The following is a 26,193-nucleotide window of genomic DNA, read 5'->3' on the forward strand; positions in this document are numbered from 1 at the left end:
ACTAATTTTGTTCTGAGTGCAAGAAGGCAAGACAGAACCCCCAAAAGGAGTGTGTGTGTGTGTGTGTGTGTGTGTGTGTGTGTGTGTGCGCGCGCGCGCACTAAAATTATGACTCCAGTGAATTCAGGATAATAGTTATAAGTGACAATTTGTGATTATTAATGTTTATATTCAAATGCTAAGGGTGAATCTGCTTTTAGTCAATTTAATGCTTCACTAAATCTCACTATAAATAATCAGTGTTCGTGCAGGATCAAGAAGTACTACATTCCATTTCCTAGAGATGTGCACAGATATTTAATGCACCAAATCACTGAAAACCAGTTTATACATATATATATGTATGTATGTATGTATGTATGTATGTATGTATGTATGTATATATACAGTTTAAAGGAATTTTTTTGAAGTTTTTTGAAGAGGTAGGTAACTTTTCCCCTGTTTGAGGAACTGGATTGGAAAAGACCACTGCTGAAGACTGGTTTGTTTTCTGTTTGTCTTATAGGGATGGCTGGTGCATATGAAACTCTAGGAGCTGAACTGTGGCAGTGGCTTTTATCTTTGCTTTTTAAAGTAGTAATTATTTTTTCAGTATGTAGTTTTTCAAAATGAACATTAAAAAATTCACAAAAGAAAAGTTGCCTGGCTCCTATCTTATACCTCGAGGCCTCACCTAGAACTCCTGAATCCCATCAAGCCCTGTTATGAGCTGCTGGAATACAGAGCTCATTTCTCTTGGAAAAAGTGTGGCCTGTCTTGACAGCTACTCCATCAAAAGCGTATTCAAGTCATTTGCAAATATATGTGTGTTTCATATGCCTTCTTAACATTTGGTTCAAATGTAGAGACCTGTACCTTTCAAGGTATATCAGCATGTGTAGTAGAATAAGCTTGAGTTTGGAATTTGAAATTTCACATTCAGTACTTTTACTCACCTGGTTCTAAAATAGTCAACCAAATTATGAAAATAATTTTAAATTACATTAGCATATGTGGCTCAAATTGGTCAACAAGCAAGCACTTTGTCTTCAGGGGGTAAGACAGGATGCATGTGATGCTAATTTCAAATGTTTTAAAGTTGAAATGCATGTGGACAAATATTTTGTGAACTACTTAAAGTCGTTTGTGAGCACAGGAGTATGGGCACTGAGAAGCAATGGAGGACCATAAAAACTAAAGCTTGGAATGTTCAAAGAAGCCAGCAGTGACCTCCAGATGAAATTCACAACTGCCTTTGGAACTGAAGGTGGATATAGCAAGATCAAGCAAATCTAAAAATTTCTATTTAGACTTCTAAGAATAGTAGACATGTGGACCATAAAGCAGAATTTTTTCAAACATTTTCACAAACTTTGGGTAGCTATCTGCCTCCAGTGTTATCATATAAAGGTGCTAAGTACATGAACAGGCTATCTCTACCATGCACTTAGTCTCTTAAACACAAAATGCAATTTCTCTTTTATAGCACCACCTACACACCTCAATGCTTAATCTGCTTCTACAACAAGATCACTTAGTAAGCATGAGAATGGTGATGCTTTTTCTGAAAATACTTCATCAAAAACCTGCATAGATGGTAGGCAGGTAGATCTCAACAAAATTTATCCCCTCGAACTAGTGATTCATCTACAGTTTCTACTTTATTAATAGTAGATTATGTTGTACCACAGCCATCTGGGCTAAACATTGCATCAATGTGAAAGTAGGTATTAACCTTTCCATAGTTTAGAAATAAACTTTGAAAAGCAATGCATCACCTTAAACACACAAATTGGTTCTACATTTATACATGACAGGAGTATGTATTTATACATTTTAAAACCATTAAACTGCCTATAATGCCATATATTTGAATTAGTGAGAGAGAAGATACAGCACCCTGACATCACAGAATTATAAAAAGTCAAAAGTGGTTATTTTTGTGTCTCTTGTTATGTAATTATTCTTATTTTTCCTACTCATTTACATTTAGAAAATATTTTGTATCTAACAATGATGTCAGTTTTTGCAAAACCCTGACTGGGAAGTATTTTTCCTGAAAGATCTTATATACCACTAGGTCAGCGATGGAATATTTGTTGCTGACTAAAGAATAAGTATATCCAGCTAGCAAGCCATAGGGTCATTATTGTAATTATTCAATCTTGCTCTCCTATATACTATATGCTAGCAAATGTTTATGTTGTGTTTTAATAAAACTTTATTAAAAGAAATGGCTAGATTTGTAGCTGTGTTTTTATCCAGTAAATTCATACTAATAAATAGGCAATTTAAACTTTTACATAATTTTCTATACATTGAGTAATAAAGAAATTGTAACGAAAAATAGCCAAGTGTTTTGGAGATACTCTGAGTTTTAGAGTTACTGTTCACTTTGACTTAAGAGTGACCTTAAATAGCGTAATCATCTGAACTTTATTTCTCTAGGTTTTAACATTATTTTCATAAAAAATAAAAACCACAAACTAAAAGCAAATTTCACTAAAATGCCTTTACAAAAACACAATCTAGATTGCACTAATTACCTTACTTTTTCTCAGATTTTTAGAAGGCTTCATGTTCAAGTTTGATGCTTGTTATGTGAGTATATATGTATAAAAATAGGTTTCTATCTATATCAATTTCCCCAGGTGTTAACAGCGTTATTTGGCAATTCACATGGCCTGTGGTGGGAGGCTGGAAGCCAGCCTTGTCACTGTGACAAGACAGGAAGAGAGAGAAGCCCTTGTAACAGGCAGAGATGGCTGCAGCCTGAAACCTGAGTCACAGTTCTTGGCAACCACATTTCCTTTTGGAAAATGACATGAGGATGTGTTCCTTGGGTTGTGATTATGACACCCACAGCCTGCATTTGACTTCATTATTATTTTCTGGTTTGAAAATAATTATTTAAAAAGATGAATACTAATTTGACCTCTTTTTAAAATAAGTTATAAAAAACTTCAAAACACATTAATTCTTTATTAAGTGGCTCTATTTTATCTACCTCAGATTTTAGTGAGCTGGGAGACTGAGGTTTTATTTATTTGTTTATTTACTTACTTCTCCTGTGAGTCAGCAGGAAATTTCATTGCAAATTGAAATTAGACATGTAAATCACACGCCTCCACTCTTCTTTCGCTACTTCCTGTAATACCACAGGCAAACAGGCAACATAATTTGCAGGTTTAGTACAAACTGAAAACATGGCACACTCTCCTCCAATGGGGAATCTGAAGCTAGACAGGAGACCACTTGCCTCAGCATGCAGTCCTCCCACCTCAGGGTCTTAGTTAAGGAAGTCCTTTACATTCAGGAATGTACAAACAAGGCAACATTGCAATTGCCATCAAGTGCAGACAATGTGGTCTGCACTTGATGGCATGACATGTGGGGAACCAAAGAAGTGTCTCTGCTCTGTCCTGCTGGTGGGGTTGAGTGCCAGAAAGACACTGGGCTTGGTGACACCCCAGTCACCTAGAAACCACAAGATGGATGGCTAGCCAAATAATGTAACTTCAATCCTTGTTCTAGCTCTCCTTGATTCTCTATAATTCCAACAAGGTTAGAGGCGTGAAGATGACCCAGAGTGACTTTCCAGAGAGCTGCTTGCCTTTAGTGTTTCACTAAAATATTAAAAAATGTCCTTTCCTGTTAAAAAAAAAAGTATGTTGAGTAAATAACACAATCCAATATTACCCTCTGCATGCCTATTCTTTAAAATCTGAATACTAAACATCGAGAAAAGGCATTTTATGAGCCTCAGCCAGAAAAAAACATCACATGAACTTCAGTGTTTCTATGGTGATTAGACTGTAACTTAAACTCGTCCTTTCTGCTTTTGGTTTGCACTTTTTAAAACGTTATTTATGTTGATATGGAGCAGCTGTTCTGGTGGGAACTTGAGCAACACACTTCTACTCCCTGTGCCTCAGTTAGTACTCTTATCTGTAAAATATGCTAGTAAGAGAAATCATTAGCCTACAAATGAGCTTAATGAATTTTTATCGCTTAAAGCAACATCTGTTATATGGTCGGTTCTCATGATAATAACTATTATCAATATTATGTTGTCATTATTTCCTTCTGGATAAATTTGAAAACTCAGAGGATATATGCTATCTCTTCCTGCTCAGTGTCTTGAACAATAACTATTTGCCAAGTATTTGTTGAAAGGTTAATGTTTTGTTTGTTTGCTTTTGTTTTGTGACAGTGTCTCTACATTGCTCTGGCTGTCCTGGAACTCACTATGTAAACCACACTGATCTTGAATTCACAGAGATCTACCTGCCTCTGCCTCCTGCATGCAGTGATTAAAGGTGTGGGCGGCTATGTCTAACTGAAAGGTTGATTTTCTTGTTTTAGATTTTAGTGGAAAGTTTATTTAGGAAGATGAATAATTGACTGAAGACAAATGATGAATTACAAGCCACCCCATCAACTTTAAATGCTTTATCCACAAAGATATGACATTAGCTATGTCCTGTTTTTAAAGTTTAGGAGTATGGAATGTGGTAAGTCCTATGGCTGGAGAGCTTGGGTAATTCAACAAGCTGATAATGTTTTTTACTTCCCTCTCAATTGCTTTGAGAATAAACTTAATATGTAAGTATGTATTGCCTAAGAGAGAAAAATGACCTGAGACCAGTAGTTAGCAAATTCTAGGTGCAAAGACGCTAGTTGACTTAGGTACTACAGGAGCTCAAGCCTTCATATTTAATTTCAAAACAAGTAAGTACACATGCATTTTGTTTGCAAGATAATTTGTCACTTGGATTTTGAAACAAATGCCTCAAGGGACATATCTTCATCACAGTGCCTTATTATAAATTTCACTCTTTATGGATTCCTCATTTCCCATGCCATTCCTGGCTAAATGCAATCATTGTGGGAACGTGAGCAAAGAAAATTTAAACCATCTACAAAAGCATTTCAGAGTCCTGGGTTGTGGTATTGATTGTGCCCATTAATGACAGATCAGGATAAATACCTCTGCTGTAAATATTTTTTCAGTAGGAAAAGACAACAGTTTAAAGATACATTCTACCTTTCAAGTACATAGTTATATTCACAACACAGGAAAATTATCACAAGTTAAACAAATATATTGCTCAAAGAATGTCTCAAAATAGCTCTCCTCAAGTCTATTCTAGCTCAACTTATAAGCTTAGAAATGCACAGAATAAAATACACCAGTTATAAATGAAAGTAAAAATTTGGACTGTGATTTTATTTTAAAGTTTATATAAAAAAGTTTATTTCCAAGAAATGCTTATCACATAATAGAATAGTTAGCAGGTATACAATTAAAGAGTAATTAAAGGCACTGTTAAAAAAACAAAATTGAAAGTACTAAAGACTGAATGAGCTTTTATGTAGATTAAAATACATTTGTTGTTCATTTATTTGAAAACAGCTTATATTGATCTACATTAGTGGTTATTTAAATTCACCTTATACAACACCTACACAGAGTCAACCTGCCTTAAATTTTAGCAATTAAAATGCATGTACTTTCTAAGCAGATGAATATTAATATGTAAACTGACATTGCATAAGCAGGGTTATCATAAAGCAAAGATTATTTGATTAAATATTTTTGCATGAATTAACCATTGGGATGGTTACAGAATCTATTCTTCATAAAAGTGCATAGAGCAATGGCTACTGTGTGTCATTCTAGAATGCTGGCTTTATTTGTCCATGATCTTCTGTGACTTCAGAATTCTCCTGTCTTATGCTAAGCTGACTGCCATTAAGGACAAGGCTGGTCTCATAATTAACTAATCCTTGGCATTTGGGGGATGTTCTTGGATATACTTTTTCCAAAAGTAAGAAGCATTCTGACGAAATATAGAATTAAGTTCCTTCTTTTCTTGTGTTTTTCTCTGTCCTGTCTTTCTTTTAAGGGGAGGAGAGTTGGCACCTGGAAACCCGGGCCTCCCTATTAAGCTTCAATCAGAGGCCTGTTTGCTGAGAAAGTACACTGCAACAAAGATGACCAGAAATCTGTTCATTGAAGTTGTTTTTTTATGCTACAGTCTTCCATGACTATGTGGATAGAAAGGCTATGGATAAGCTGCCCTTAGCACCAAAGAATTAGAGAAGGAACACAAAATGTTTCTGATTAGGACACTTGGGCTCTACTTGGATTTCAATATGCAAAAAAGAGATTGATAATTATTCTTTAATTACCATGAACTTAATTAACTACTAGACTAAGTTTTTGTCCCTAACTTTAGTTATGTGATTCCATTTGACAATTTATTTTGAAAAAAATACTGGAGCTTCTTCCTTGGATCAGTCTTCTGATATGGACAGCTTACCTTACTTTCCAGGGAGGCTTCCTACATAGTGATGGACTAGCTGCAACATGACTGCCAGGAAGAAAATTTCCTCCCCCCATTAATATGGGTTGACTGAGGAGATACTTAGGAAGCTCCTCCAAGCTTTGCTCCTGGTACTGGTTCCTGGTTGGTGTCCTGGGGAGATATACTAGGCCTAACCCTACAAGGCCACAGTCAGTGACAACTTATACTCTCTAGAAACGTCTAAAAGTGTATCTTTGGTGGATCTCCATGTTTGGTTTATTTCTCGTCACAAAATAATTTGAGAAAACTGATAGTACTGATGTACTATGATAGAATCTGATTTTGTGTGTCCTCCCTGTGTGTCATTAATTGACTTGGTGTCCTGGAATTTCTTTAAATCATGTAGTTATAAAACATGAAATACACAACAAATGAATTTTAAGACACTGTATGTCATTTAACTGCAGTTGTCCACAAAACATTGCTAAACTTTGTGTAACATAGTCTATCTGTATAAAAACCACAAATTATATACATGGTGTCACCCCATGATTATATATTGTGCAGAATATGGGTGGTTAGAGCATTTAATATGTTAGTAAATGTTTTCTGTGAAGTTTGAAGTCAAACCACTTTTCAATATTTTGTGTTCTACAAAGCTTTCAAATATGACTATTATTTCTAGTTAGGAACCAAATCTTTTCTTCAAAGACATTTATGGACTGGAGAGATGGCTTGGCAGTGAAGAGCATGCACTGCTCTTGTAGAAGATCTGTTGATTCTCATCATCCTGTAACACGAGATCCAAGACAGATATCTGACACTTGTTTCTGGAGTGTGTGGGAGCTGGCATTTATGTGCTCACATATCTAAGCACAGACACACACAATTGAAAATAAAATAAAAATTTAAAAGCTAAGATACCTATTCTAGATTTTTATGTTTGTTGTTGTCATTGTTTTGTTTGTTTGTTTGTTTTTTGGTATCTCAAGGCCAGGTTTCTCTGTGTAACAGGCCTGGTCATCCTGGAATTCCCTTTGTAGGCCAGGCTGGCCTAGAACTCTCAGAGAACCACCGGCCTCTGCCTCTGTTGTGCTGGCATTAAAGTTGTGTGACACCACTGCCTCACTTATTCTAGTTATTTTGAAGATGAAAATAAGAGAAAATTTTAATATACCAAAATATTTAACATGTGCGTGAATATATTATCTATGTAGCCAAATCATATTAATCAATGAGGCTGACTTTTAAATTTTATTTTCATAGAACATTTACTTTCATCTAGTTTTGACGGCCTTTAGACTAAAGAGAAATTCATCATATGAAATTAGAAACTGCACATGATGAAGAAATTAAAGTTACTAGCATCTCATCAACATAAAGACTTATTTCCAGAAACTGTAGGAAAGAGTCTCTCTCTCTCTCTCTCACACACACACACACACACACACACACACATACACACACAGACCATCTCTCCCTCTCTTTCTTTTCTCTGTCTCTGTATCTCTATTTTTATCTCTGTCTCTGTGTGTATTTGTATGTTTTCAGTCTGTGTCTCCCTCCTTCCAATATCTCTATTACTAGGATAGAAGCCAAGATAATACTACTAGGCACCTCTTCTACTACTCAGCTATTCTATATACTCAGTGTAATATTATTTCTTACATCAATTGGCTGAATTTGTTTTGTTTAGTAGATTATATAGTTTAAAGAACTGCCAAAATATTCTTTGGGATACAAAATTTCTGAGCTGACTTATTAAATTTTCAGACATAAGGTAATATATATAAGATCTATTTAAGCAAGTCAAAATATATCACCTCTGGAGTTATGGTCAGGATTCATTAACAATTATGTTTTATAATTTAATGTGACTGAAGTCATTGTCATGGTCTTGGTTCTCTACTGGTCTGCCTATTTCTATATTATTTGTGATGTGAATAAGTCTACTTTCTAATAATTACAGCAAGCCATCCCCTTTTCATTTAAAGAGAATTATTATAATTCATGAAATAGAGGATAGAAGTTTGTTATTTGTTATTTGTAGGTGTTAGTTGAGTCTCGGATTTTTTTTTAACCACATAATTAAGTCACTTTACTCTTTCATTTTATGACATATAGAAATGATTCAGAATTCCTTACATTCTGTAGCAGTGAATGAGAATTTGTTCTGGAAATTTTCTGATTGCAGATTCATGAACAAATTTCACTACCTCCTTATAGTATTCTCAAGAAAATTTAAAACATATTTGTAACTCTTGTAGTATACTTAACTGCTCTTTCTCACCTTAGCTCTTTCTTTCATTCTCGTCATTCCTCCATTTTTTCTGTTTCTCAAAAGTCTCACATAAGCCACATAGTCCTTACACTTGCTGTATAACTAGAACAAATTTTAACTCCTAGTCCTCCTGTCTGTACTTCTGAAAGTGCAAGATTATGGGCATGTGTAAGTGGGCACCAGCTACGTATTGTGCATTTCTAAAGCAAGTTTATATATACATATATATGTAGTCAACAGACTTTGAAGTTCCATTGGTTTCAATAGTTCTATGCATCCAGTATTGAAAGTTCATATTTAAGTCAAAGATCTTCTAATTGTTATGAGAAGTTACATTAAGAAAACAATTAACATAAATAAAATTGAGGTCAATAAAATCATAATAATTTGTCTATTTTAGTATTTATATTTTTGAAAATTATTTTGTTTTCATTGAAAAGGAGCAAAGAAAATAAATTAATTAAGCTTCTATTTAAATGTTTTCCACTCAATTTACATTAAAGTGAAGAAACTGCAATCCTCAGAGCCATTTTATGGTCACAGTGAAAACATTTTAGCTCTGCAGCTCAGAAAATTAGCTTTTGTGGAACTCTGGCTGTCCTGGTGTACCCCTTTGAAGATAGTGTACCATGTTGTACCATACTTTGAAGCCAGCTAATTGACTTAAGAGTGGTCATTCTCGACCAAGGCTAACCTCTTGTTAATAGGTCAAGGGATGTCCTGATTTGAAAACTCTGTTCAATGAGACATTGAAAAGTAAGGAGCCTACTCAATTCTTCCAGGAGATATTAAACACATAACACAAAGAGTAAACAGAGAATGAACAACAGTATGAAAAATGAAGGCATGCAGTGTAGCCTGAGCCATGAATGGAAACATTCACAAGGGAGCAGGCACCATTAGTTCACCAAAGACCCAGAAAAGCCACAGCAGAAGAGAAACACAAGGAAATCAGCAGAAAGGAGAGAAGTGGCCAAGGTAACAACAGACAAGGGCAAAAGGAGCAGACTGCTTATTGTCATAATCACAAACTATTGAGAAGGGAGTCTTGGGAGGGCAACAGTCCCTCATAGCTAAAGCAACAGGACTCTATACAGTCTTCCAGTGATTGAGTCCCATTGAACAACCTCCTACACACACACAACTGTCTGCCATGACTGAAATTAACTCATATTGTGCTGATTCATAGTGCATCCACCTAATAAACCTTTATTGCTAAGACTGCCCAAATGCATCTAGATCTCAGATATGGATTAATTTAATCTACTGTAAACATTGAAGAACGGTATTATTTCCCTCAAGTACTAACTGATATAGTCTTTATAAATTATCTTTTTGACTTAGATAAGAAGGGATAGCAATGTGAGTTCTTACCCAATGCTCAAATGTACATTATGATTAACAGTCAGAATACCTTACTGTGTCTAGTAATGTTATCATTTGGCATAATAAAAGTTTTAATTGTATACAGTGCTATTATTCCATTTTAAAAATTTTTGAATCCATATGAGAATCCATATGACTTGTGACTCAGTGGGAACATTATTTAATTTTGTTCTAATGAATGATGTTCTAAAATTTAGGAAAACTAACAGGAAATGTAGATGTTAGACATTTTAGGAAATGTCTATGCATATGTTTATTGAGGTAATTTGCATACATAAATAATCAAATAGAAAAGTCTACCTATGGAAAAATTTTTAAATATCATCAACCAAAATGTTCAAAGCTTTCAAAATTTTTTTTATTTCAGCTGGTCATTGGTGATGCACACCTTAAACCCCATCATTTGGGATGCAGAGGCAGGCAGATCTTTGTGAGTTCAAAGCCAGCCTGGTCTACAGAGCTAGTTCCAGGACAGCTAGGGCTGTTACACAGAGAAACTCTGTCCCAAAATAAATAAATAAACAAATAAATAAATTTTTTATTTCACATTTTAACCATGGTACCCAAATAACATGTATGTATGCTCATTTAAATATAAGCCCAACTATAGTACTTACACTCCCCCTCTCTTATCAAGAATTAACTGGACAATGATATCACCTTTTATGTTATGAATCTGCTTTAGCATGTGACAGATGAATATTCTATGTTTTGTGATTATTTTTGTTAATTGAACTCCATGATCATGATATTTATTTCCATATTTTTTTAGATAAATAACTGAGAAGATACCAGTCATTGATAACTTTATTTGAATAAAATTAATTTTGCTCATTTTTAAAGGAGTTATTTGATGAACATTTTGGATTATATATAGGTATTACTATTTCCTGGAGACTAGGTGCTGTTTTAAATATAATTTTTGAGTTCTAATTAGTCTTTTTGTTCCCATAGAATTGAGATGCTTATGAAACCAAGTCATTACAATTATGGAATCCAAAAGATCATCTGTACAGAAGAAAAAGAAGATAAACAGCACTGCTTCCTCTTTAGCTAATGAAACTCTAATCATACATCTCTCAATGAGAGGCCTAGAAGCAAAAGGAAAAAAAATACACCTATCCACCAGCAAGTAATGCTAATCATATTTTCACTCTTGTTTTTCTGGGTCCATGATGATTTGTGAAAATGTACCATCCCCATGAAAAGAGGGGATAGGGAGGAAAGAAGTAATATCAGTGAACAAAAGAAAACAAGTAGAAAGAAAACATTTGAAAACAAGAACATAAGCTCAAAACAAGTATATACAGATGTTTGTCCTTTTGACAAACAAAAATGCTCACTCAGTGACATTTGGTAATACAAAAGGAAACTTCCAGCTTATAGAAAAAAGAAAGAAAGAAATATCAAAGTCAGAATTATTTTGTCAGATTCGTCTTAGGTTTTTCTGACAATGTTGGCGTAGACCAATGGTTATAAAGACGTAAAAGAGAACTTGAATACATTCAGCACCAATCAGGAACTGTGCCTTCACCAGGTTTTAAAGACTTCTGATCACACAAGCAGTGATCTTTTCTGGCATTTTGGAGCACTGTAGATTTCTATACTGGCATTTAAGCAATAAGGAGATTGGTCACAGTAGATGCAAAGTCGTCTGTTTTTAATCCTTTGCATGCTGTTGCCCTACTACACAGTTGTGAAAACATTAAGGACAAGCTATAATCTTCATTCTACTCCTTACAAATTTAAATGTACAGATGACTGAAATAGGCTTGCTTTAAATTCCATTCTAGTTATAAGAACTGTCTAAACTGGTGGCTACACTCAAAGTCCTCTGTTACCTTAGCTGCTTGTTTTCCTTTAGAAACCTATCATTTTCATCTGTTTTATATTCCATTACTCTCAACTTTGTGCTTCTCTACAAGAAAATCCTCCAACTTTGGCAGAACAGGCAGAAAACTGCCTTCTGAAGTTTTCTGCTCTGCGGAGACCATGCAGCTCTGAACTACACATTTATCCCATTCTAATCTGTACAGTCCCCCAGAATGCACACCTATCTTTTTAAGTACCTTTGCCAAGTGACAGCTTGATCACAGCAATCTAAAATGGCTTAAGCGCCACAGGTTGACATTTTTGCATTCTTTTATTGCTTTCCATTTTTATCTACATAGAAAAATTGGTGATAACTAATATCCAGTTGATCTTTTCATTCTGGTAATAAAATGATAATACAAAGATCTTCTTATCCACCTCAGACATCCATCAAAGTACATTTTCCAATAACAACGCTGTTTGGAATGCTGCTTATCTCTTTCTAAGTCAAAAGTGAGATTAAGTACTTGGCTTTAGATTCCCTTTTGTCTCTAGGAGTGGTGCTTTGTGTTGTAAAAATGACTTTGAACTTCAACCCTTGACATTTTGTCCACATTAATATCTTCTGCAATTTTGTTCTTTAGGCATCTTAAATTAATCACTTGATGTGATAAGCCAAAACAGTTTAAAGCAGTGTCTATTAAAGTAATTGCCCTAGCTCCAGAGAGGCTTTACTCTCATATGGAAACAAGAAGGAAGGGGAGAGAAGAAAGCCATATTAGAGGTATAGAAAGAAACAGAGGAAGCAGTAGGAAGAAGGAAAGAGCAGGGAAGGAGAGGAGACAAGTACAGAGCACAAACAAAAAGGCAAAAGAAAACAAGCAAAGCAAAGACCATGAATTTATTAAAATCTATTTCTCAGGCTTGGAGATAGTCAAGTGAGTGAAATTATTGCAGGCCAAGAAGAGGGCCATGAACTTGAGTCTCTGCAGGCAGTGCTCATAGTCCCTACACTGGGATCTGGAAAGAGTAGGGTACTAACTAGTGGGTGGACCCAATTGCTGAGCCCTAGGTCTACTGATATACTCCCTCTAATAAGAAAATGGTGGGAACTACAGAGAGCTGGCATTAACCTCTAGTTTTTCAAAGGGCCTGAACACTCTCCTCTTTTCTCCCCACTTCATACACACATACACACACACACACACACACACACACACACACACACACACACACACCATTGCTCTGATGGCTTCATTTCTTCCGGTAAGCAAGAAGAACATTCTGTAATATGCCACTAGTATGGAAAAACAAAAAACTATTGAGAAGAACAAGCAAGAAAACAAACAAACAAACAAACAAACACAACAAAATTAAATCATTACTATATCCACTACAAAATGAAAGTGGCTACTTCTATAACCATTAGGACTCACCATGGGTCATGAATGGAAGTTTGGCTTCAAAATTTTCAGTATTGCTAAACCTTCAAAGATTATAGCTCTGAATGCTTCTAAGGATGCTTAGCAAAAAGAAAAATATTAAGTAACCAATACACTATTACAAAGGCCATATTTCTTTCTCAGAAGGAAATTAAGCGTCATCTAAGCAGTTTAGACACACTCTTTGGAAGCACTGCATATCCAATTTGAATCAGCCTTCTCTTGGTAACTCTAAGAGTTTCAAGGAGACTACAGGTTATGGGGTTTTACAATGAAAAGAATACCGTAAAAGAGTAAAATTTTGTACAGACCCTACAAACAGTGCATTTGAGAAGTTTTTACATGAAATAAAACTTCCATTTGCACTTTTATAGTCTTAAAATCTAAAGTCAATTAATATTACATGATAACCAAGAGACTGACAGATATATTTTTGTAACATTATTTCATAGCCAATTATTGAGGGTCTGTTAAAAACATTTATGTTTTGACAATATTTATTATTATTTAGTTCATATTAGTATAGTTTTAAGATGGTTTTTGTCAAGTAGCCTACAACTTTTTTGAATTAATTCAAATACTTTTTCATCTTTATGTTAAATGGATGGGAATTCTCAGTCCTTTCCTATTTGAATACACTACAAGATGGTGGGTAGTTTTTGTTGTTGTTGTTGTTTTCTTGTTTTGTCAATTGTATTACAAAATTATTGAGCCATAGTGTGGTGGTTTGAACTGGAAGTGTCCCTTCCCCAGTCTTAGGCCTTTGAACACTTGGTTCCCATTTGGCAGCAGTATTTGAGGAGATTACGGGCAGGTTCAGTCATGATGGAGAAGGGTATCACTGGTCGAGTCTGGAGAGTTTAAAACCTCATACCACTTCCATTCTGAGAGTCAAGGTATGAGCTCCCAAGATTTCTGCTCCTTTCACCATATTTGCAGCCTGCTCTCATGCCTCCCTGACACATGCCTACCCGTCACGATGGGCTCTTGGTCCTCTGCAGCCACAAGCCCCAATAAACTTTACCTTCTATCAGTTGCTTATTACAACAGAAATGTGACCAATACACAATATGATCTGATTTTCTCAGAGAAGGAAATAAGAAAGGATGATCTCTGTACCCCTTTCCTTTCTTGTGAGCCTAACAGAGAACAGTGGAGATCCATAAATGATCATGTTTGCTTTTCAGTCCACGGGTTTTCAAACTGACCATAATCTAATTCTGAGTTTCAGAGAGCAAACATATTTTCATGCTGATGTCCACAGAGGTGTGGCAGTGAACTGAGACTGGTCTGGTCTGTGACAAATGTCTTTTACCATTCAAAAGATCAAAACATTAAAATTCTAAGTCAGTGTGCAGAAAGAAATCACAGATGGCTTCTCTCAATTTAGAGTTTAGAGAACAATTTAGAGTTTAAGTTCTCAATTTCTGGAAATCTTTTTTGTTATAGTCCATTTAGTGCCTGTGGTAGTTTTCATAGAATATATCAATCAAAGTTAATATTTCATATTAGTATTTCAAGACAGTGATGTTACACAAATGTGATGTAGTAAATGTGCATTGATTGTCAAGATGTCAGAGAAGCTGAGGGCTCACAAAGTTCTACACAATAGCTGCTCTTTGTATTAAAATGAGATACATATTTCTAATTAATTTTTGGTTGAGGATCCAGTGTACTTCAGATGAAAACATGTGAACATCATTTAGGATGTAAATTCCTAACTAGCCTCAAATTTGACTTGTCTCCATGAAATTCACTACATTTGCCAATACTCCCCACAAAAACAAAGGCAAAAGATAATGGGATCATTCCTTGGTCCCTGACTGTTTCTTCTAGTGACTACTGTCAAGCTAAGGCAGTTACAGTCCTTTCTGGGGTATGCACTGAAAACTTTAGATGCACTCACTTAGTTTGTAAGTATTCAAGTGTAATTCATATTACTCTAGGAAGGGGAAAAATCACTAACTGGTAAAAATCTTGGACTTCAAAGTTGTTATTCTATGAAATATTCAAAGTATGGAGAAAGACTGTCCACACCACCATATTACTAGAACCTCATATATTCAGTGTATTATCTAAATAATTGTAGCTTAGGAACAGGGAATTGCACTTGACTTGATTAATTCCATTGTCATAGTGTATGCTTTTCATTTTGCAACTTTAAAAGTTAATGTTTTATTCTGTGCTTAATATGAATAAAGTAAAAGAAATACATAAAGAGGGGCGTAGAAGTGAGTATTTTCCCCACATGAATTTTCTACAATTCAACAGGAATCAGTAAACTCTACCATTGTATTAAGGCATAAATTTCCCTTTGAAGATAGTACTTTATGGACTGCCAATTCACCTATGTTTCTACTTCTGGGCATCAGGGCATTGGATCTATAAAATCAAACCTATAAAGACTGTAAAACTCCTTTTCAGGAGGATAGCCAATAGAACAACTGGAGAGGAGCTGATGTACACTTGAAGTGGCATTCATTAAAGTTCAGAGATAATTTTTAGGAATTTTTTTGGTTTTGGTCATTTTTAAGTGCTTGGCACAGTTGACTGTGGTTTATAATTCAATGTTTATTCTATGATTTATCAGACTCACCTTTCTTTTGCTTAAAAATATCACCACACATGAGGACAAATATCAATGGTTTATGTTCAAGCCCAAGCAAAACTACAGAAGTTACTTTGCTTTTGCAAATTTTTTTCTTCAAAGAAATGAGTTGTTGCTCTTTAGAAATACAGCCAAATATTTTTTGAAGTCCCACCAACTCAGTCAGCTTTCTTCCAGGGCCAGAGACTGGAATCTTACTATGGCACTGAGAGATTAGAGGTGTGTTACACTCATTTTATTAAGTAGTAAGTTAGTAAATTTGCAGTCATTGGAAGATCTTTCTTTATGTGGTCAGCAAAACCTGGAAAAGAAACATCTAAACATTCACATAAAGAAATGGAATATATTTATTTCTTACTTAGTGCTGGAACTCAAAATAAAACCACAGTCCTTTTGCCCTTTCAGATCTCCATCCAAATTCAAATAAAACTCAGTCCATGCATCTTTGAGACTCATCATTTGGCATGCATATCACATTTGAATGGTTCCAGTTATTTTTGTAGATATATGATCAGGATGTAAAAATTCATCATGTAAATTTTCTTAATAATCAGAAATGAACTATTCAGGCTCATAAATTTTCTGAAGTGGTAGGATGGTGAGGAGCACACTATGTCTATGTAAATCTTTAAATGGATTTAGAAGGATGATTAGTAATTCTCACAATAAGAGAAGTTAAACATTTCTTTTATATATTTGAGTGAAGGGATAGAAACAGAAGCAAATAAGGTTCATGGTATTTTCCTCTATTTAAATATGAAGGGAACTACTGGACTTCAAGTTCTGACCAAATACCAATGCCTCTATAACCACTATAAACAGCTGTACCTTCTCTTTCAAAATATGTACCACCCCTTTCCCATATAGGAGTAAGAATTACAGTGGGAAACCTTTGGATGGATCAAATAGAAAATGAATTTTTACACCCCAGATGATGGACTGGTATGTTTCAAGGTGAGATCATGAGTTTTATAAATGCATTTCTCTTACTCTGTCCTCTCTCTCTCTCTTTCTTGACTAGCTTACATTGTAATGGAGAAAGAACAGTTTAAAAATTTTGAATAGGCACTTACTGGAATTACAGTTAATCCTGATACAATCTAGATGGGGAAGAATAGATGAAAAATGAATATTTATCCTTCAAGGTAATAGCTGCAGACATCCAATAAAATTACAGTCCACCCTTCCGGGGACAGACACATGCAAATTTGGCCACTCCATATCATTATTCTCTATATACTTCTAGAACCCAAATGTATTGTTATAAAATCATACTATTGGAAACAAGAGAATGTTCAAAAATATGGCCAATTCAAACAGAGCTACATGGTGACAAATCTAAGTGAGATAACAAGTAGTTAACTGTCAAAGATGCTTGATTCAGACTGGCTGCAACATCCTCCCCATATGTGAAAGAACATATTATATTTGCAACAAATGTTAAAAGTGCTCCGTCACAATGGGGTACAGTGCAAGCTCAGCTTGGCTCAGACATCTTGGACCTCCAAAATCTAACATCCCACAAAGGCTGACAGAATTCTTTACAATGACAGTAGTCAAATGGAGAAAGAAATTAAAGGTATTCTTTCTCACTTAGGTACTTTTAAAAATATATTTCTCTTTTGATTTTGATTTTCTCGGTCACAAAGTGTTTACAATCAGATGATGGATTCCACACTTTGAATTCATGGAAGGAGAAAAGAAACAACTGCATGGACCCTTAGAAACTACAATGGCTGTGGAGTAGCCAGTCATTCTTTGTAGCACACAGGCCTATGCCTTTCTTAGTTGCTACCAATGCTATCATTATGCATTGAGGATCACAGATAACAGTACATTTCTGATCTTTCTTTTTGCATGCTTGCTTCACATAAAAACAGATATAAAAACAGAATGTCTTGTGTAGATAACACAATGATTACTTTTAAAGATCTGCATGAAATGTTTTGATTGTATTTTATGGAGAGATGAATACATTTCTGGCTTTTGTTTTCTTATTTAATGCCTTTGGGGAACATGAAAAATATAAACCTAGATTCTGTGTCCATATAGCTAAGTTTGTCATGTGTCGTCAACCGCATCAGAAAAGTGGTTGCAAACAGCCAAGGACCAGCAGCTACACAACTCCTTCTACAGAATGCTTTGCTGGTGAGAACCCCTCTAAATATTCTGATTTTGAGCAATTAGCCTCTTCTTAGTGCAATTAAACCATTTATTCCATTTTCTTGTAGTAGCCTGTCATTGTCACTAGAGGGAACTCTAACAGAACAGTAAACTGTGCATGTTTTAAACTGTATTATTTAACTTAACTTGTATTAATTGAACGTGAGTAAATGCAGTAAACTAGTAATAGTTACATTTCTATTTTATGAGCTACCATTCTAGCCAATACAATTTGAAAATGTAGGTAGGGTTGTCACAATTGTCACATGTTTTGTTCTAATAATCATCTTTCTAAAAATAAATCGACATAGTTTCAAATTTTTTCTTCCTCTCCTGATTCATTGTGTGTGTTTGTGGGGGGGAGGGGTGTGTGTGCACATGCGTGTGTGTATTTAACACTGTTGTGAAGTACAGTAAAACCTCATTTATTTTTACTTATATTATTTTGATTTAATGAAAATATTGAAAATTATTGGGAAGAATATTAAATCATATTAAATCTTCACTTGCATGGAGGTATTTTGGGGGAGGGGACCTGTAAATAAAGATTTTGAAAGGCCAAGCTCAGGTAGAAGACTACAGGATTCAGTAGAAGTTGATAGCAGAATTTGTAGGTAACAGGGATCTCATTAGGGAGGGACTGTCTTTCTTTTTTCACTGAAATAAAATTCTAAGCCCATCCCTTCACAAGATCTCACAGCTTATATTAATTTCAGGTTAAATTAGTTAAAGTTAACTAAAAATAATAAAGGGCTCAGCTTTTAAAATTCTACAATTCAAAGTTTTTCTTAGTTTGCTTTGTTTGTACTCCATAATTCATCTAGATGGGTGAGGTTTTACTGTAGCAACTCTTTCTGGAGGTACACATAGTCAGGAAAGCATTATCTCTCTGTAAAGGAGCCTGTGTCCTTCACTGTTCTCATGGCTGTTTGCCAAGGGCCGCAGACTTTGGGCATTGAAGGGTTGTAGATTGCTGAATGACAGCAGAATATCCCACACAGTACTTCAAAACAGAAGAGATGGAGGACCACAAGGATGACTACTCAAAGGAGAAGCCCACGGAGGAAGGAGGAACAAACTTTGGTGTAGATATCAAAGTATAAATGGGATATTTCATGTGCATGTTATCTAACACATGCTGGCTTTATTAACTCATTTATTTATTTATTTATTTATTTATTTATTTATTTATTTATTTTGTAGGGATGTCATCCATTACCCATTAAAATGTCCATAAATATAAAAGGGGAAAAGTCCAATTTGAGATCTATTAAAGCCTCATGATTCAAAGCTGTAAAAAGCATCTCACTGACAGGGCTTCCCCGGACCCTCATTGGCAGGAATCACAAAACATTAAATTATGTTGAGCATAAGAAAGTAATGCCTGCCAAAGCGTTATTTAATTGCTTTGACTTTCCATAGCAAACAGGCTAGGGGATAAATGTTGGCAGGCAAAACCAAACACAAAGTGAGAAGTGTCAGCTTAATGGCGGAAGGCATAGTGTTACCTAGATTGACCGTGAGTTTCACACGCCCCGCATCCAGCTCCAGTCGAAGGGTATCAGCAGAGTCTCTAGAGGTGGTTGCCATCAGAATGCCATATGCACGCTGGGATCTGAACCGTAAAGACACGTCCTCAGCCTCAGTGTGCATCACCACCGGGAGCTGAATTTTCATGAACATACTCCCATCGTAGCTCAAAACCGTTGCCTCTGTGGGAGAAAATGGATACAGTTCAGTTTGGATTAGTGTGGTGCATGCACACTTGGGGTATTGATGGCTATATCAGTTCACCTGTTTCAGAAATGAGTTTTTGTTTTGTAATGGCAAGGGACATAATTGCAGAGACTTCTTCATTCGTCAAGTATATGCTAACACCCAGAAAGCACCTCTATAGATAGCATATACTATTGCACTGACCATAGGGGGCCACAAGTATTTTATATTCATTTCCCTTGTGAAAAAGTTAGGTCATGCCACTTTGAAAAGCTACAGTCTAAACCTTGTTGGAGGCAGTGCAACGATGCATGTATGTATGGACAGTGAGGACCCTGACCATTCTGTAACATCAGCCAGCCTTGCCTTGGCTCTAATTATTCATGAGCAAAAGCCCAAGGGTTGTTAGTGGAAGACATCTAAAGCCAGGTCTGTCTAGAAAATCTGTGCATGAACAGAAGCTACTATCAATACTTTTTTATACTATCTACTATAAAGTGGAAATATCACACAAATGTAGAACTCATCCTTTCTACCAAAGAAAATAAAAATCCACAACATGTCAACAAGTAAGCCATGAGAATTTTACTGTGTGAGTATGCTTAATGAGCAAAGTTTTTAAGTTACCTCAAACCTTAACCTTATGCTAAGGTCCCTTTACAAATAAGAAAAAATTTTAAATGTTTCTATGCTCAGATTTTGGTGTCCTAAATATTGAATTACCACCAAATCATCTATAACTCTGCACCTTGAATAGGGGTGAGATAGGGGCAGGGTTTTACGTGGGCATGTGTTTCTAAATTAAGGTACAGGGAAGTCACAAACACTGTATTAAACATATGATGAAATCAGTAGCAAAACTGTTGATGATAGACTGCTTCAAGAAACAGCACCCCTAATCATTAAATACCATTTGGTGCTGGGACATAGAGACACAAGTATGAGTCATCCTGCTTCTGGGAATTTGAAATATCATTTAATAAAAGTAAAACTACCTGGAATAAAAAATAACCTGAAAAATTCTGATCAGTCTTGGCTATTTACACAGCATATCCACTAGCATCATTGTTGTCATGGTGTTCATTACTAAGATTATTTCTGATATTCAAAGTTTATCTTCCAGAAAGTCTGGACAGTCAAGTACTGTTTCCAAGAGACTTCAATCATTGTTTGTTCTTGTTCAAGGCTCAAAAGTGAGACCGGATTCTCTAAGCATTGCATTCCATTCCCAGGATTCCCTTCATCCTCTGCTCTTTCCATCCAGCCTTGGATGAATGGATCTTCAGCAACCTGTGAGCTCTCTTCCCTCTTCTTCATGAGTGAAGACTTCTTCATCTATTGCCTATTTGACATTTCCAGTTAGAAATGGAATTATAACCTCACTGGCAAGTAGCCTTTCCCTAAATGAACACATTCCAAATGTGCTCCTCCAGCCCCTTCCATCTCAGTAAATGATGTTTACATACTGTCCAAGACCAACTGTATGGATTTCTTTCTTATTCTCTCTGCCATGTGCAGTCTATTTTCAAGTTAACAGACTTTCATGTTATAATTAAATGATTTTTTATCTAAGTCAATTATTTTTTCACCATTGTAGTTAAACTATTTCAGTCCCTGTTCTCATTTTACCTAGATAGTTTAAATAGCTACCTCTGTGGTATATCTGTCTTTCTTCACAGCAGCCAAGTTCAACCCTTACAGAGAAAAACCCTCTCTGGAAGATCATGTCTCTCCTTTTATTTTTCAGTTAGAATCTCTCTGCCCTCAGCTATTATCATCATTCTCCCCAGTTAATCTATTCCACCCATTCCAAGTCCATTCATTATTAAAACATTTGCACTCACAAGTGCCTGTATGCAGAAATGTCTCATCCTACATCTATTAGCCTCTTTCAGGAGGCTGAATTTTGGTGAAATATTCTGCTGGACAATATGGCTCCCTCCTCAGTTTATTCCATATCTAAGCATCACGCCTGCTATTTTCTATTGTAATTTCTCATTTTTTGTGTGGTGTCAGCTGCATCTGCCCTTTTGAAAGTGCCCCACGGAAGCAGACCAGTCACTCACCACTCTGGCACCAGTGAACAACTGAGCCAGACACAGCTGAGACGCCATACCATAAATGCTTCTTGAATTAGCAACTGTCATCTACATTGAAGGCATATGGAAGAACATTTCTACATGGGGATACTTGCAGAAGCACTGCACAAAGCAGTAAAGCATCCATTATGTCTAATACCATGGAAATCATGTTTGATAATGCATGGCAAAAAAAATAATTTCAAGTCTAGTTTGAAGATTAGATTAGAAAAGGATTTCTTTCATTTATCCAAATACAGCTGTTAGTCAAAGACCTAATAGTTGATAAAGTAAAACATGATGTTAAAATATATGACTTATCTTGTGTTATCAAGTTTTCAAATTAAATAAGGAGTTTCTCCATGATGGGATGTTGTACAAGACAGCAGTCTATATAGATAACCAGGCTATAGCTGCGTAAGAAACAATTAAAATAAGACTATAAAGTCAAGATGAGCTCTAAAGGTGTTTTGATATAACTTTAAGTGAAATTTGATACTTATTTTCCCCTTTCTAATCTTTGCTCAATCATCCAAAGCAACATATAACTCAGTAAAAGGAACAAATCTTTATAGATTGTTACTTTGCTACCATACAAATAAAAAACTAAACTATTATTAGTTTTCCTCTGGTTAATTAATATGCATAACTACACTATTATACAATATTCATATATTAAATAACTGCATTTTTTCTTTAAAAACTCCTTAATGTGAAAACTAAGTTGAGGACACATCTTTTCAGAAATTTACAATTAACAATTAGTTGTTAATATATTGTGAAGTATGATCCAGAATGGGTGGGGGAGAATCAAGCTCATTAGCCTTTTACCATTCTCTAAAAGGCTTCAGGAGTGAAATAATAGTAAAGCAATAAACCTCGAGTGTCCCCGTGTGCCATTTCAAATGATTCTCAATGTGAAGATAACTTGTTGATAAACGACAACTGAAAGACTAAATGATTCCTCATAATTAGAGTTGATGTTTAATTAGGCAAGAAACGGGAAATGCACAAGGTTATAGTCTAGAATGTGCCAAATAAATGTGAGACAGCATTTTGACATTTGAAGGTTATGCTATTCAGCAGCATCTTTTAACATTTGGAAAAATTATTTTATCGTTTGGAACATTAAAAGAAAAAAGTCCTTTAGAAGGGTAATTCTAAGACACTGCTTCCCAGTGAGGAAGAAAACACAGTTTCAACTTTGTCTTCTCTATCTCTTTATCCCTTGTCATTAGGTTTGATGAATTTGCTTCTCTGCATTGTTCCTCCTTGCAGTCTAAAGTGTACACCTGCGCTCAGTTTTGCTGAGAGGCAGTCACATATTGTGATCAACAATGAAAACCAGACAGGGAGCCAAATTATATGGCTCTGACATCTGTCCCTCCATCTGCTAGAATTTTAACAAACAAGTATGAAGTAGACCTCTAATTACACCAATACTCTTATTTCACATTAGCTCTGAGAATAAATGTTTAAGTGATGTAACCTTCAAAACTCACATTATTAAAAATGGCACATGAAGAAAATGCATTGTTTAATACCTACAAAGGACATAATTTCTGTATCAGTCTTTCTTAAAGAATAAATAAATATAGAGTAAAATACCTTCCTGTTTAAGTCACAGATACTTTTCCTTATGTAATTTGCTTGCATAACGTGGGATGAGTGCAGCATCATTCTCTATAGCATGGTGTACATAGAAGCAGGCTCGGTCATTTTTTTTTTTTTTTTTTGAATGCTAAAACAGAACTTTTATAACTGTCTTGTTATTTCAAGAATGGTTGGTCTACTGTCATGATCAACAACCTCATGTGGTAGGAGTGAATCTGGAGAAGAGACACAGTCAAATACTTCCTTTGGAATTTAAAGCTGAGATCTCCAGACATGATCTTGTGTTTGTGGAACTAGGGCATTGCTAAGAACTGGACAGAGGCAGCATTCTGTGCCACTGAGCCTGGCATTTGTCTTATATCACCTTTGGTCTTAGGAGAGGCACAATCATGTGGGCAAAACATCGATTCAGAAGAGAAAATATGGCTTGCAAGATGCTGCTGTGGTTCAGAACAAGGCTAACATGATATCATCCTTTTATCCTCAAGAAACCACTGACTTAGAGACAATGGAATCTTCAGAAATCTCCAGCTAAGCATAAGTTAAAGATGCATGCTAAACCCCAGTGATGACATTTGTTATTACATTCTCATTTCAAATCTGTACATGCTTTCCATTTCTACCTCTATTGCAGTATATAAATATTCCCTTTCTCCCCTTCTGGCTCAGGAAGCTCATTTTGCCATATGTAGTAGCTCAGTATTGCCACAGGGTGGTACACCATGCATATTTAACTGTAGGATTTTTCTTTCTTTTTTTTTTCTTTTTTTTTTTTTTTTTTTTTTTTTTTTTTTTGTAGTTTATATGACAGTGGAGTACAGACTTTCTCCAGCTACACTTTAACCAAGAGGCATTAGGATAACTGGAATTTTTCTGAGTGATTAAAATGAAAACAAAAGTTTAATTCACACAGGTCTGCTAATCTCATGTTGTGACTAGCTGTATTTTACTTTTGTGAGGTATGTCATGTGTTCCTCTCTTTTGGCAGTTTTCCAAAGGCAAACTAAACAAACTAATTAGGAAGGAAAAGGTGAAAGGGGAACTACATGAAGAGTGTACTCATACAAGCCACAGTAGCAGGAAGAGCTAGACTCTAATGTCAATTCACAGGATTTACATAATCAGGTAGTAACATGAGTGGGATGACTGACTACATGATGGGAAGCAATCTATTGACCTGTCTAATTCTATACACAGATTTAATTTTGAGTTTTATAAATTCCCACCCTTTCCTATGGAACTTTTAGGTCAAATTCAGTAAACTATTTTAGGACTGAAGGGAAAGAACCAGCTATGCATGGCTTTATGAGAAGTGCCTGGCACTGCTCGGGTTGAGTACCTCCGGGAGAAATGCTATTTGCACCACAAGAGGACGATGGCGCAACTCGTCAATATTTTTTTTTCATATTGATTTTTTAGTTTCACTGTAAAAAGTAAGTGACAATGAGCAAAGTGACTAAACCATTCATCTAAAGCTCTGGGTCGATGGAAGGCATGCTTGCAACCATTAGTTCTGGTATTCTGTTATGCTGCTCTCCAGACCAGCTATTGGCATCATCCTCATTCTGTTTTCAATATTCATTCCTCTGCTTACAAGGGAAAAGGAAGAGTTTTTTTTTTTTTTTTTTTTTTTTTTTTTTTTATTTATTCTTAGCAAGGAAAGGGAGGTTCCTACTTAAAGATTTCATGGAAACAACTAAGCCTTCTCATTAGACATGTAAATACATCTGTGATCAATTAAAGACCGGACAAACAAGGCAGAAGTTATGAATTAGACATCTCAAGCACACTTTATAAACTCTGGGTACCCGCAACCAGGCCCTCTGAAACCATTAAAGGCTTCTCAGTCACCAGGTCTGGGGGTTCGGAATGTGGGTTACTTCACTAGAAGTTGTTATGTTTCTGTTCAGGTTTGACGTCGGTATTTAGCAAACATGGCTTCTGGGGGACTGGTTGAAATCGTACCTCTTTCACAGGACCTGCCGAGATACCCTGTTCCGGAGCAGTCACAGACGTATCTGTTCCATCCATCCCTGCACATGCCATTGTTTTTGCAAGGATTGCTAAGGCACGGTTTTGCTGTCTCCCTCGAGCAGGATGGCTTCACTCCAGCAGTGCTCTGAATTTCCGCCATCTGCCGGATGTCTTTGCTTTGGCCATCAATGAACAGATCCCGGATGCAGCCCACATAGCCATAGTTGAGCAGAGCAGTCCACACCTCGGTGGGGAAGACAAGGCCAGCCTTATTTTCTGGCAAGCCACCCAGATACAGCTCATCATCCAGGTCCAGGATCTCACTCTCACCAGGAGCTGTGTAAGGAGTCCGCAGTGTGTTGACAGATATGGTACCTGTTACAATGACAAGAGAATATGAAGTTGTTTGTGCGTATAATGTGGTCTGAGCCTCTCATTTTTCCTCTTCTATGGTAGAGTGTGAGCTCCTAAAGTCCAGACATTTCTATTTCAATCATTTATTTTATTATTTTAAATTAAATTATAATCACATAATTTCCCCATTCTCTTTAAACCCTCAAAACCCACTCATATACCTTCCTTGCCCTGTTTCAAAACCATGGCTTCCTTTTCTAAATTAATTTTTGTTATATACATATATGCATATACATATGTGCATTTCTTATTGTCTTTATTTTGGTGTCTGGTAACTCTAAGCATTATCAAATCACCCATGGATTTATATAACTTAGAATTAAAGCAAATTACAAGTAATTTGACTTTACGAAAACCAAAGCATATACGCAACTAATAACCAAAGCATATACGCAACTAATAGTGGATGCCAACC

At 35.7% G+C, this 26,193-nt stretch overlaps 1 protein-coding gene across 39 annotated transcripts in view; it reads right to left on the bottom strand.

The window, feature by feature from the left end:
• Positions 1 to 26,193, bottom strand: part of Nrxn1 (neurexin 1) — a 1,037,700-nt gene that overhangs the window by 552,540 nt on the left and 458,967 nt on the right. For 30 of the 39 annotated variants that reach the window (XM_051175279.1, XM_051175276.1, XM_051175274.1 and 27 more), the window contains 3 exons: positions 25,356 to 25,739; positions 19,491 to 19,694; positions 16,893 to 16,919 (listed from right to left, as the gene is read on the bottom strand). In XM_051175279.1, the coding sequence (XP_051031236.1) occupies positions 16,893 to 16,919; positions 19,491 to 19,694; positions 25,356 to 25,739 (615 nt within the window). The remainder of the gene's footprint in view (positions 1 to 16,892; positions 16,920 to 19,490; positions 19,695 to 25,355; positions 25,740 to 26,193) is intronic. The other 9 variants (XM_051175288.1, XM_051175287.1, XM_051175290.1 and 6 more) reach the window with 1 other exon arrangement.

Source organism: Phodopus roborovskii, unplaced genomic scaffold, assembly GCF_943737965.1.
Source record: "Phodopus roborovskii unplaced genomic scaffold, PHOROB, whole genome shotgun sequence".
Classification (NCBI taxonomy): Eukaryota; Metazoa; Chordata; class Mammalia; order Rodentia; family Cricetidae; genus Phodopus; species Phodopus roborovskii.